Source organism: Myotis daubentonii, chromosome 15, assembly GCF_963259705.1.
Source record: "Myotis daubentonii chromosome 15, mMyoDau2.1, whole genome shotgun sequence".
Taxonomy (NCBI): domain Eukaryota; kingdom Metazoa; phylum Chordata; class Mammalia; order Chiroptera; family Vespertilionidae; genus Myotis; species Myotis daubentonii.
The window spans coordinates 57,137,395-57,150,122 of record NC_081854.1 but is presented as its reverse complement, the minus strand read 5'-3'; the positions used below and the strand labels follow the sequence as shown (position 1 = coordinate 57,150,122).

General features: G+C 62.3%; 1 protein-coding gene across 2 annotated transcripts; it reads right to left on the bottom strand.

The window, feature by feature from the left end:
- Positions 1–9,397: 9,397 nt before the first annotated feature.
- CBLN1 (cerebellin 1 precursor) lies at positions 9,398–12,508 on the bottom strand. 2 transcript variants are annotated; one of them, XM_059668097.1, is made up of 3 exons: positions 12,031–12,508; positions 11,795–11,884; positions 9,398–10,453 (listed from the first exon to the last, which is right to left on the bottom strand). In XM_059668097.1, exons 1-3 carry the CDS (start codon positions 12,292–12,294, stop codon positions 10,256–10,258), a joined length of 552 nt encoding a protein of 183 aa, XP_059524080.1. In that variant the 5' UTR covers positions 12,295–12,508; the 3' UTR covers positions 9,398–10,255. The 2 variants fall into 2 exon arrangements, with proteins under 2 accessions (XP_059524080.1, XP_059524079.1); XM_059668096.1 differs by having other exon boundaries at positions 11,765–11,884; positions 12,031–12,389.
- Between the last annotated feature and the right edge of the window lie 220 nt (positions 12,509–12,728).

The window sequence follows — 12,728 nt, the reverse complement described above, 5'->3', positions numbered from 1 at the left end:
AGAGGGGTGTGAATCCTGCCGCCCCCTGCCACCCCCAGGAAAAGGAAGAGGAAAGAGGGTGGAGGAAAAGCCCTCAGGACGACGGTCCCAGTCCCAGCCGAGTCCCTAACCTGCTGTGTGACCCTGAGCAAGTGGCTTCCCTCTCTGGGCCTCACGCTCTCCACGGGGAGGGGTTGGACCAACGATCTCTAAGGGCACTTCCAGCTCCGACCTTCCGGGGGCGGACGCTGTGGAACATTCAAGCCTGAGATATTACCATTCATTTTCTCCGGAATGAAAATATATCCACCGGGACAGCTTTATGCCGGGTTTTATAAGTCCTGATTTTTCCACCTTAAAATAATAACACCTTGAATTTATTTTATGGCGGTTTTCATCTAAAACACTTTTCTGTTTGTCTTGGCATTTATCCGCCGTGTCCCTGGAGAGTTCAGCCCACGGGAAATAAATGATCCTTTCCGCTGCGCAGGGGGGGTGGGGGGAAACTGAGGCCGGGAAAGGTGAAGGGGCTCTGGGCTTGCCCGGGGCCTTATATAACATCAGGATCAATGTAGGGATTAAAGCCCAGGTCTTTATTGTAGCTCTCTACTTAGCTGTCTCCACCTCCAGTCCTTACCCTTCCAGAATCTGTGAGTAAGAATGACACTGGCCGGCGTGGCTCAGTGGTTGAGCGTCAACCTATGAACCAGGAAGTCACGGTTCCATTCCTACTAGTAGTCAGGGCAGATGCCTGGGTTGCCAGCTGGATCTCAATCCCCAATACGGGGCGCGCAGGAGGCAGCCAATCCATGATTCTCTCTCATCTTTGATGTTTCCCTCTCCCTCCCTCTCCCTTCCGCTCTGAAATTAATAAAGATATATATATATATGAATGGCACTCCCCTAGTACCATGAGAAGAACAAGAGAGAGGACTCCTGAACCAGCCCCTTTCTGTACAATCTCCTCGACTTTTCTATGAACCTAAAACTGTTCTGAAAAAATCAAGTCTACTAAAAACCCAACAAAGCCACCTCCTCCCTGAAGCCTTCAGCTTCCTCCAAGATCTCCTGGGATTGGGGTCTCCCCCCTCCGTAGCGCGAACAGCATTTCCTCCTGCCTAGGCCCCTCCCCGGTCCCTACGTCTCCCAGGAGCACCAACCCCCCCTCATCCTCATCTTTGTAACCCTGTCATCATTTAAATAAGAATTGCGTCTTCTGAGCACTGTCCTGGAGACAGTAACCTGTGCTTGCGGGCAGGGGTTCTGGTCTGTTCTAGAAACGCTGTCCCACGACCCTTGCTGGCTCCGGAGACTGCTGTCCACATTCAAGGCCCCACGTGGCTGTGGCCCTGCTCTCTCTTCAGAGGCAGGGGACACGGTGGTCCCTCCAGGACACAGCCCCAGCCCCCAGGCCTCTCGCGGCCCCTCCCGTCTTCCCTCCGCCCCCTCCCTGGGGCTCAGGGGCCTTCTCCGCCTCCCTCGGTGGGATCAGGTGCGCGGAACCAGGAAGGCCGGCTTTGGTCTGGGTTGTTTTCCCCGCCTGACCAGGGAAGTGGCTCTATTTTTAAAGCCCTTGGTTGCTGTCCGTCTCGCTCAGAAGGCGCTGGTGCTCTGGGCCCGGCTCAGGATAAACACGGCATCCTTTGCTCCCTCCTCTCTCCTGCTTTTATGCCATCGCCAATCCCGTCCTCCCCCTGCGCCTGTCGGGGCAGCCGGGCTCGTAATTCTTCCAGGGGAGGCTTCAGGAAGGAAGGAATTAGGTGCAATCAAAGTGTCAGGGCTGGCAGGCGTGTGTGTGTGTGTGTGTGTGTGTGTGTGTGTGTGTGTGTTGAGGGGGAGATGAGGGGAGCTCAATAAGACCTGCTCTGTGCCCCGGTCCTCTCCCGGTCCTCTTCCCCGCTCCCGCCCCCCCACCATAACCCACCCCTTTCTGGATCATAACCCGCATTATGAGACAACAGGACACACACACACACACACACACACACACACACACACACCACCGCCACCAACAACAGCAACAACGACGCGGCAGCTCTTCCTGGGAGCTCTCCCCGCTCAGGGCTTGACCTCCCGTCATGCCCGGGAGGCCCAAGTGTCTTCCTGCAGCTCAGACCCGGGCCCAGGCCTCCAGACTTGCTATCTTGCTGTCGATGTGACATGGACCCATGAGGTCTCAAAGGAGCATCACAGGGAACCTGTCCCCAAGTGACCTCACAGGACCCCTCCCCCCCTCCCCCAACCCCCGCCCCAGCTCCAGCCTCCTCTCCGGGAGTGGCCATGGTGACCACCTGCAGCAGAACCAGACACCTGGGAGACTTCAGAGAGACCCCCTGGCCGGCCAGTGTGGCTCAGTGGTTGAGCGTCGACCTATGCACCAGGAGGTCACAGTTCCATTCCTGGTCAGGGCACAGGCCCGGGTTGTGGGCTCCATGCCCAGTGTGGGGCGTGCAGGAGGCAGCCTGTCCATGATTCTCTCTCATCATGGATGTTTCTCTCTCCCTCTCCCTGCCTCTCTGAAATCAATACAAATACATAATAATAATAATAATAATAATAATAATAATAATAATAATAAAGGAGGGTGAAGCCCAAAGGTTGTGAAAGTTGACTTGGACCATGAGGACCCCCCAACAGCCCTGCAGCTGGACTGTGCGCGAGGCGGGCCGCTGCCTGGTTCCCCATGGGGCCCGCAGAGCAGGGACCCTGAGCCGAGCATTGCTGAGTGGGTGTTTGATTGACAGCTCCAGCTCCCTGGGGAATTCCGGGGAGAATACCCTTCGACCTGAGGACACGTGTCCTTTTCCGACAGCCTGAGCCTCACACGGCCGCCATGTCTGCCCCGACGCCGCCTTCTCCCACTGTGGAGAGAGCCAGGAAGCCGCCTCCCCGCTGAGCCTGGGATCCTGCGGCCCAGGCCCCTGCCCTGGCCCCACCTCCGCTCCACGCGCAGTCCCAGTTCCAGGAACGGCGTCCCGGCTGCTCATCACCTCCGCCCCAGGCCAAGGTCCCTCTCCTCCTTGTTCTTGCTTTTGCTTGGTTGGTTGCAGAGCAACTTCAGTGGGAAAATTCAGTAATTCCCCGCTCACCCCAGTTTTCTCACTTCTGTGTGGTTCGCTGAATTAAGCGAATTTAACAACAGACGTGAACAAGCAAAAGACTCATTCGCTGGGCCAGTGGAGACCCATCGTCCAGCCCCCGGCCTTGACCTCAGGGCCTCCCCAGGGATGGGTGTGGCTCCTGGTGGGTGACGTGTCTGAAGGCCCCCCCTCCCAAGCTCCCCGGAAAGGGACCCATGGGAAGACGGACCAATGCGCCCGGAGGCAGCAGGAGCCCCGAGCTCCGGGGAGAGGGCCGGGTGGCGGGCTTGCCACTCAGACCTTCACCCGTGAGTCAAGCCCCTACTCTTTCCGGTTCTGTTCCAAACTCGGGGCGTAAAGCGATGCCCAGGACAGACCAGGCCTCTATTGCTGGGGAGGGAGGGAGCCAGCAAGGAAGCAAGCAGACGCCTGAGGGCGTGCGTGTGTTACACCTGGGGGCGTGTAATAGAGCTCACCTGGTGACATCACAGAGGGGCCCCGTGTCACAGAGAGGGGGCGTGGGGTGGCCTGCTGAGACTCGGAGGAGGAGACAGCCACACAAGCCTGGGGCAGGGGTGGAAGAATGTCCCTCACCCTCAGAGCCTGGGCATGGGCAAAGGTCCTGGGACAGGAGACAGCGTGGCGCATCCTAGGAGCGGACAGAAGTCGGAAATGAGCTGCTCCGCACGGAGGGGAGCCAGGAGGGGAGCCACAGCCGGTGAGCTGTGGTCAGCGGGGCCGGATCGCGAGGCCCAGCCTGGCGCAGGCGCCGGGTGGGTTTAAGCAGAGGATTCTCGGTTTGGTTTGCGCGGAGAAGCTCACTCTGGCTCCTGAGGGGAGCGTGGGTTTCGAGGAGCCCAAAGGAGACTCACAGGGCAGCTCTGAGACCTGGTCACCCGCTGGCTGTGGCTGTGGGCGGGGCTGGGAGGTGCGTTTCTGGGTCCAGTTGTGAGCTGGGCTCGGCCACGAAGACCCCAGCTGCTGCCCGGAGTGTCCTGCACGCCACAGGCTTCCAGCTGGGATGGTCCCGAGAGGACGGACAGTTTGCTCCCTGGAGAACAGGCTTGCTTCTGCCCTCAGCAGGGACCCCAGCTTCTCAGGACAGAGACGGGGGCGCAGTTAGAGGACCCAGGCGCAGACCCCCAGGCCTCGCAGCCTCACTGCCCGTCCCTACACCGCCACCACTCACACAGAGGCCCCATCGTGCAGGCCCCGGGCTCACGAGCCCGCCAAGCCAGTTCCCACTCGGGAAGCAGGGAGAGCCCAGCGGAGGGGCAGGAAGAGCCCTGGACAGTCAGATGCGCGTGACGGAGGAGCCGCGAGCCGTGCCCACAGCTCAGTTGGCATTGCTGACATGCCCGCTCCCTGGGCACCATCTGAATAAGCAAACAATCCGTCGACCTGAAGTGAACTCCTTGGAAAGGAGAGATGGAGAGAGATGGAGAGAGAGCACGTGGAACATCGCTGAGACCCAAATGGACCAACGCTGATGAAGACGAGGCAGTGGAAGGGCAGGCTTGTCCCCTGCCGCGTGTGAATCCCATCTTTGGAGCCACGCGGCCATTAACGACTGTCGGCTGGAAGTCCGTCCACACGGGGCGTTTACTGCTGAGTCCCTCCCAACGCAAAGGAGAATCCCGGACCCAGGACCGGGCAGGCGCCAGCTTCCTTCCACTCGAGGAAGGGGGGCCCCACTGCGCCTCCTCTGCAGGGCAGCCCCTCTTGCCCCTTGAAAGTTTCCCTGAGAGTCTGCAGTCCTTTCTGAAAGGCGCTCTGGGCCTCGCCCAGAAGCAGGTCGCTGCTGGTGAGCAGGGCCCTGGAGGGAGCTCCTGGGGCTGCACCCCCAGCGGGACCCTGGGTCCGGAGAAGGCAGGGGACCTGGGGGAACCCTTGTTTTTCCTCCCATGGCTCCAACTCCGCGGTCTGCAGCAGAGCCCAGCGCTGGGAGGGGATTTCAGAGGCGGTTCTGTTTTCACTGGAACACAGACCAGAGACCCCACCCGTGGCCAGCCACAGCCCAGGTCCGAGGGGCAGATCCCAGCTCCCCCGGGGCCCGGGCATCGTGTGGCTACTGCGTACTCCTTGCCACTCTGCTGGCACCAGCCGGTTGGCACCACCAGCCTCTTCCTGGCTGCCTCTGCTCACGTCTCTCTCAGGGTCAAAACTGGGGCTTCCTGGGGACAGGCTGGGCCCAGAGTGCTATGGAAAGGGGGGGAGCAAGAGCAGGTGCGAGGGAAGGGTTCCCTGCCTGGGCGGGGTCTGGGGCACCTCCCTGTGGGCGCTCCTGTCAGCGATGGGGGCTGGGCCGGACGGTGAGGTCCAGGAAGTTCCTGAGGGGCGTTCACTGGCTGGCTCCCTTCCCTGTGGCCGTGCCAGGCGCAGTTTGGTTTCACCATGACGCAATCGCAGGACACCTGCTCCGTGCCTGGAGCCGTGGGAGGCGCTGGCCTGAGCTGGAGGAGCAGGTTCCAGTCCTGCCTGGGCGGGTGCTCACCCTCTGAAGGGCCACAGCCATGGGGGCAGGCTCGGGCCCTGAGGGGGGAGCGTGCAGACATGCAGACAAAGGATATTCATCCACACGGGGTCCAGGGAAACATGAGCCTTGGGGCTGGAGAGGAGGCAGTTCCGGCCTGAAATCACCTTTCTCCTGAAGAACTGGAGGAGGGTGGGAAGCGGGGGGGGGGGGGATGGGGGGGCACAGGATCCTCTTCCTAATGCCACTCGCTTGCTCTGTCCCTCCCCGGCTGGTTCAGTCTCCCACCTGTTCCGTGTCCCCTGTGGCCCGCGCTGTGGCCGTGTGCTCTGCTCCCGATTGCTGCTGCCTTTCATTCCGCACCTCCCGTGCCTCACGCAGTGCTGAGCATCGCTTATGCCCTTAGCACAGTCTCCCAGCACCTGCTCTGAGGCCTTATTGTCCCATTTGAAAGGTGAGCAGACTGAGGCTCCGAGAATGTGCTTGTTTCTTCCATAAGGAACCCCAGGCAGCCAACCGGGACATTTGTCCTTACCCCGGGGACTCTCCTCCCCAGGAATTGGCTCAGAGCAGGTGCACCCGGCTTTCCCTCCCAGGGCCTCCCCCGGAGTAGGTGAATGTTCGCTCTTTTGTGGAAAGCCAACAAGGACTGGACCAAGGCCATGCTGGGAGGTGGGCGGGGAATAGGAGTGGGCGGGGAATGGGAAGTGGGCAGGGAATGGGGAGGTGGGCGGGGAATGGGAGTGGGCGGGGAACGGGAGTGGGCGGGGAATGGGGAGGTGGGCGGGGAATGGGGGTGGGCGGGGAACGGGAGTGGGCGGGGAATGGGGAGGTGGGCGGGGAATGGGAAGTGGGCGGGGAATGGGAGGTGGGCAGAGAGTGAGAGGTGGGCGGGGAACGGGAGGTGGGCGGGGAATGAGGTGGGCGGGGAATGGGGAGGTGGGCGGGGAACGGGAGTGGGCGGGGAATGGTGAGGTGGGCGGGGAATGGGAGTGGGCGGGGAACGGGAGTGGGCGGGGAACGGGAGTGGGTGGGGAACGAGGAGGTGGGCAGGGAACGGGGAAGGGGGAGGCAGACTCCTGAAGGCCTGGATCCCAGGGAACCACCTGGGGGACACCCTGGACACCTCTAGGCCACCCCTCACATTAGGGAGCTGAGGAGGCAGGTGGTAAGAGAGACCCCCCCTCCAAAGAGGGGGCCCGGAAGGGGGACCGCTATTCCGATCTGGGGTGAGGAGGGCCTCCCGGAGGAGGCGACATTTACTTCGGAGGCAGCAGGAAAGGAAGGCGACGAGGTGACCCCGGCAGGGAGGAGTCGTTCAGCCTGAGGGTGCGGCTGGGTGAGGGGGTGCCCCTGGGACCCCTAAAGGCTCTCTTCTGGTTGGATTTGATTGAGAAGAAAGCAGGAGGCAGGGCCCAGGTCTGGGAGGGGCAGAGGGTTCTCAGAGGAAAGGAGGCCTCTGTGAGGAGAGCCTCTGGTTGGGGCGGGGTGGTCTCTGGCGGCGGAGGCCCTTTCTCTCCCTCTCAACCCCCAGCACACCAGCCAGTCCCACCTGAGGGAGGGCCCAGCTGCCAAGGGTTGGGCCCCAGAGAGGCCTCTAACTCCAGGTCCCTGAGGAGCCCCCTCTGCCCCAGGCCAATGGGAGGCTCAGATCTGAAGGTGAGGCAGATTCGGGGTGGGGAACCCCATGCTCCCCACAGCCCTCCGGGCAGGCGTGCAGCTCAGCCCTCTGAGCACTTGCTGACTAGGGCAGCCCCAGCTCATGAAACCGCTGCAGGGCGAAGGGCAGCCCCCTCCCTCCACCCATCACCCCACAGGGCCTGGCGGGAGGGCGGGGTGGTGGCCTGGGGCAGGCAGGGCCTGTGCGAATGGACAGGGTTGCTTCCCGCGGAGGCAGCCTGGCAGCTGAGCTGCTTGAATTCCCAGAAAGACTCGGCTTTTGCAAAGCAGAGGAGAGAGACTGTACTTCAGCGTGAAGCAGAGAGACAGCGGGGCAGGGGCACCAAGATGGTGATGGGGGGGGGGTCCCCTGAATGGCAGAGGGAAGGGATCCGCAGGCAGAAGTGACTGGAACCAGACTGAGAAGGGTCTCCAATGCCAAGGGCAGGGCTTGGGGAAGCAGCCGGACCCAGAGCACATAAAGGATCATGCTCTCCTCTGTCCCACTGGGAGCCCATGTGCTCCCCGGTGTGCAGCTCCCAGGCCCCAGGCAGGGGCTCAAAGTGAGCGTGAGGGCCAGGCCTGGCTGCACAGACCTCCCCCGGCCTCAGGCCCAGCCCCAGGCCTGGCCTCGGGAGCTGGCCCCTGGGAGCCGGGTCAGCGCCGGCTGCATCCAGGACTCACTAAACCCAGGCAGGAAATAGGCCAGCTGGGGCCTGGAACAGGGGGGACTCTGGGGGATGTTTAGCCCCCTCTCTGTCTTTATACACACCAGCAAACCGAGCCCCAAGAGGGGGGCTTACCAAAGTCACCCAGAAGGGGCACAGCCTGGACCACCTGGAAGGTCCCCTCCTCAGGAAGAGGAGTGACCACCCACCTGCAGCCACTGAGCTCCCAGCGCATCTGGGTGCCGCTGCCTGGGGCAGTGGCTGCTGCCCCTCCTCTCCTGGGGAGTACCTGGGCCCATAGAGGCTGGAACCTGGCTTTGCTGCCCCTCCTCTCCTGGGGAGTACCTGGGCGCACAGAGGCTGGAACCTGGCTTTGCGAGGGCAGAGCGGTTGGTTGGGTCTGGGTGGAGCCCTGGAATGCGGAGAAAACATCTCTGAGCGTCTCTATTTAAAAAGAATCCTGTTGTGCGCTTTTAAACAGAAAGTTCCTGCTCCACCTCACCTCTGCTTCCCTGGGGGCTGACCTGCGGGGAGGGGAACTGCTAGGCGGGAAGAGAAAAGCCCTCCATCCGTGGCTCACTTCCCAAGTCCCTACCGACCCTCCTCCCTGGGCCTGGGTGCTGGGGCGGCAGAGCGCCCGCTGGGGATGCGCCCGGACTGGTAGCAGAGGAGACACAAGGAAGGCCAGCTTGCTAAGCGAATCTCTCCATCCTGAGATACCTTGCTTATTACACTGTAATTCCCCCTTCCTCCCACCCCCACGAGCTAATTAAATTCATCCCTGAATCTCGGGCGGAAGGAAAAACAAAAACAAAAAAGCTTGTAGAAGGACCAGAGCCCTTGGGGCCATCCAGGCCAAGGGCTCCACCCGGAGGCCCGGAGTCGCCCGTCCACCAGCTTTCCCGGCGCACGCAACCTCCCCATTGCCCAAGCGACTGGGGCAGACTTCCAGATTTAAAACGACGTCGTTTATTTCAATTTTGCTTTCACATTCTGTTCCGTACAATCAACACTCCTAAAGGAACCTCTTGACCAAGAGCCCAGTGATGAGCGCCAGTCCCGGGTGCCAGGCCGGTATGGAGGGCAGGCCCTGGACTTGGAGCGGCTGGAAGGAAAAGCTGTTTGGACCGGGGAGCGCGCGGCGGGAACGCACGGCGGGAGCGCCCAGGGGCAAAGGCGTGGGAAGCGCGCCCCTCCGGGCAGCGGGTTCCAGCTCCTGCGATCCCCGTTATTCCCAGTGTACGTGGACTTCGAAAAAGCTTCCGGCCGGCAGCCCCGCCTGGCCTAGTAAGATTTCGGTCAAATTTCTTACGTTGGCGCCAAAGCAGGGAACACAGGCGAGAGCAGGGCTGGCCCCAGGCCTGGTGCGGGGAGGCGCGCGCTCGGGCGGCTGGGCGCGGTAGCCCTCGCAGCTGACCTGGTTGCAGGGTCGCAGGCTAGCCCGCCCCCCACACTCGGAGCCTCGCCCTTCTGCACCCCGACCCTCAAACCTCGCAGCTGGGGGAGATGCGGAGTTGAGAAAGCGGTGTCAGAAAAAGAAAAGTCCCACTTCAACTTTATTGGATGAAAGCAAATTGAACTCCTGGCTATTCACACGTATGTTACAGAGGACGGCCGCCGAAGGGCCCGGAGGAACCCCCCGGCGGTGGTTAGTTGGAGCCACAGAACACGAGGGGGTCGACAAGCGCCAGACTATGAAGCAGCCTTGGGTTTCACGGTCACTCCGAATGGGGACATAGAAATACGGAAGCACGGCCGGTCCACTGGGAAGTCCTTCGTGTACAAATGATATATATATTTATATATATATTTTTAAACCAGTCACCACCCAGGTGAGTCCTTCCTCTGCTAAGCAGCAGCCGAGGACGAAGAATCTTCAGCTAATGGACTCTTGAGCGGTGTTGTGAGTAGAGCAGGACTCGCCAAATGAAAAACCGCCGCCTCCATCAAGAAACGAAAATACAAACTTACCCCCCTGCGGCTAAGACGGGGGAGGGGCGCATTGGATTTCAGCAGGGGACCCGGGAGGGAAGGCATTTCCCGTTCTACAGTGAAATACAAAGTTTCTTTTCGGTAACTCGTGGGGAACGGGGACAGGGGGGCGGTGAGGACCGATGAGGCGGTCTCTCTCTTCCTCGGACACTGCAACTGGAAGGGGGAGGCAGCCTATTTTTGGAAAGGGGAGTGCGCAGAGCTAGCTGGGATCTACTTATCCAAATGAGTAACCGGACACAGTCGTCCCACCGCCTCCGCGGCCGCCTGCGCGCGCCTTTCGCAGGATACAGTTGCGTTAAGTGCGGGGGGAGTTTCGAGTCCTTTACGCGTCGGCCTCCTGCTCATCCCCCCTCTCCTCCTGCCTCGCCCGCTCCCGGCCTCCTGCTCCGGAGACGAGGCCGTCAGAGGGGAAACACCAGGAACCCGGAGAAGGTCGAGTACTTCCAGCCGCCCATCAGGTTGCCCCGCTCCAGCTTGAGGTAGGCCCGGTCGCCTTTCTCCATCTGGATGAGGACTCCGTTGCTGGCGGCCTCCCGGGTCACGTCCTGGTCACCGGCGAAAGCTGAAATCACCGGCCACCCGTTTAACATCAGGCTCACCTGCGAGAGAGAAAGGCTCGCTTCAGGGTGGCAGCCAAGATGGTACCGAAGCGGCAGTAGAGACGGGACCTGCGCGCTGAGCGCTGAGCCTTAAAGGCCAGGGAAGCGGGAGGGAGGTGCGGGATGGGGGGGTGGGGGGGGGGAAGGGGCTTTGCAGGGTACTGCCGAGGGTCCAGTGGGGACAAAAGGCGCCCATCTAGATGAGAGAGGATGGGTCTGCCCCTCACCGGAGTCACCTTCATTCGCCCATCGCATCCTGAGGGCGCTTTTTTAAAAAAAAAATTCAATTTGAGGGACCCATAGGTGGCTCAAGCGCCCTGACACCTTAGTCCCCCGCCCCCTCAACCTCACCCCCAAGGCTCAAACGGAAACTCAGACAACCCGGCTCTTGGTGCTCCTGGGAAAACAAACACACAAAAAACCCTGGCTCCCCCAGCTCCTAGCTGCCTGGCCCGACACGGAAGAGACTGGGGAGGAGCCGGGCGAAGCTTCGGACTAAAGAGAAATCTCGCGCAGAGCTGCATTCCGCGCTCCATCCCCAAACCCCAGGCTCAGTTCCTGTCCAGCTCCGGCCGCTCCCCGCACCTGCCGCCTGGTTTTGCCCTTGCGGTGGCCTCGGCAGCCAAGGGCCCCGCGCGCCCCCTCTTCCCAGCCGCGCATTCCATCTCGGTCTCACCCCAAAGGAAACCTAGACACCTTCGAGAACCCCGGGAACCAGCGAGAGCGGGCTGGGACGAGACTGGAGCCGGGAGGGAGTGGCACGATGCACCTTCCCTTCTTCCTCCACCCTTCACCCGCTCGGGCTCCGCGCCGCTAGTTCCAAGACCCAGAGCAGGTCCGCAAAGGAACGCCGAGGCCACCTGAGCGCGGTGCGCAAGGCTGGCGCACCGGCGTCCTGCTGGCTTCTGAGCCAGAACTAGGGGTCGGGGCACTGTCCGTGGTGCTGAAGGGCGGGGGTCAGGGAAATCTGTAGGCAGCAGGAAGTGCCTGTGATGCTAAAGCAACCTCTACGGGAAACCCCTGCAGTCTCAGAGGAAAGCGCGAGAGAAACCTCTTTGGGGGGGGGGGGGGGGGCGCTCAGAAGGCCGGAGGAGCGAGCCTCTGTCTTGGGGGAAGGGATTAGGTTCCAAGAGCCAAAGGCAGGAGAAGCAAGGGGCAGCCCAAGCCACCGAAGCAAGAGGCCCTGCTACTCAGCCGGACCGGCCGGGCCGTGCAGCTGCTGCTCTTTTCTCCCACTCCCACGCGGCCGCTCACTCCCGCGGCTAGCAGCCCCCTACCCGGGCCGGGCCTGGCCCGGAGGCGGCGGCTGACCTGGATGGTCTGTCTGTTGTAGACTTTTACCACGTGGAAGTTAAAACTGTAGATCCCTTTGCGCGGGGCGATGAAAGTGCTGCGTTCTGAATCAAAGTTGTTCCCGATGTTCACTAGTACCTATAACGAGACGGGGGCGGAGGGGAGCAGGCAAGAGTCAATCGGAACTCTGCCACCGCGCCTCCGCAGAGACCTTGGGGAATAGGGGCGCCCACCTTCCGCCTCTCCCCCACCCCCTACCGGTCCAGGCTACGCGTAGCGCTCACCTGGTCGAAGTAGATGATCATGGTGCGATTACTCATCTCGGAGGGCTCGTGGTTGGTGCTTCTGATGGCAGAAAAGGCCACCTTGGCGCTGCCGGAGCGCACAGAGATGCCCAGCGCTGTGCCCGTGGGGTCGGACGTGGGGTTGGAGTCGCACACCACCAGGCACTTGCCCTCCAGCACGATGGGTTCCGTCTCATTCTGCCCCCGAGCCGGGCCCGCCAGCCACACCGCCCCGAGCAGCAGTAGCTCCACGACACCCAGCATCGCGGCGGCGGCGCCCACCCCGCCCCCCACCCCGGGGGCCGCCTGCGCCAGCCGCCCCCCCGCCCCAGCCCCGCTCCGGAGCCCCCTCCTCAGCTCCGTGCGCAGCTCCGCCGAAGCCGCTCTGGACACTCCTGCTCTTCCTTGCACTCCCGAACAGCCGTGCCCCCCGCGCGATGCTCCCGGAGCCCCGCCGGGGCCTCAGGGGAGCCGCGGCTGCCCAGCCGCACTTGGATGCATAGCCGCTGCCTCTCGGTCCCCGCTGCTTCCGCCGCCTCCTGCCCGCACCCGCCGCTGGCACCGCCGCCGCCGCTCTGAATTATTGATGCAGCCGGCGCTGCAGCCGGAGCGGCGGAGAGCGCGCGCCGGGCACAAAGGCGCGGACCGCGGCCTGGCCCCGCCCCCTCCGCTTCCCCGCCCGCCTCCCGCTACAGCCC

Bases quoted from the DNA above. Each gene is read 5' to 3' on its own strand.
- CBLN1 (XM_059668096.1), bottom strand. From the start codon at position 12,294: ATGCTGGGTGTCGTGGAGCTACTGCTGCTCGGGGCGGTGTGGCTGGCG. The intron at 11,885-12,030 runs GTGAGCGCTACG...GTCTCGTTATAG, and splicing joins TGATCATCTACTTCGACCAG to GTACTAGTGAACATCGGGAA. The intron at 10,454-11,764 runs GTCAGCCGCCGC...TCTCTCTCGCAG, and splicing joins ACAACAGACAGACCATCCAG to GTGAGCCTGATGTTAAACGG.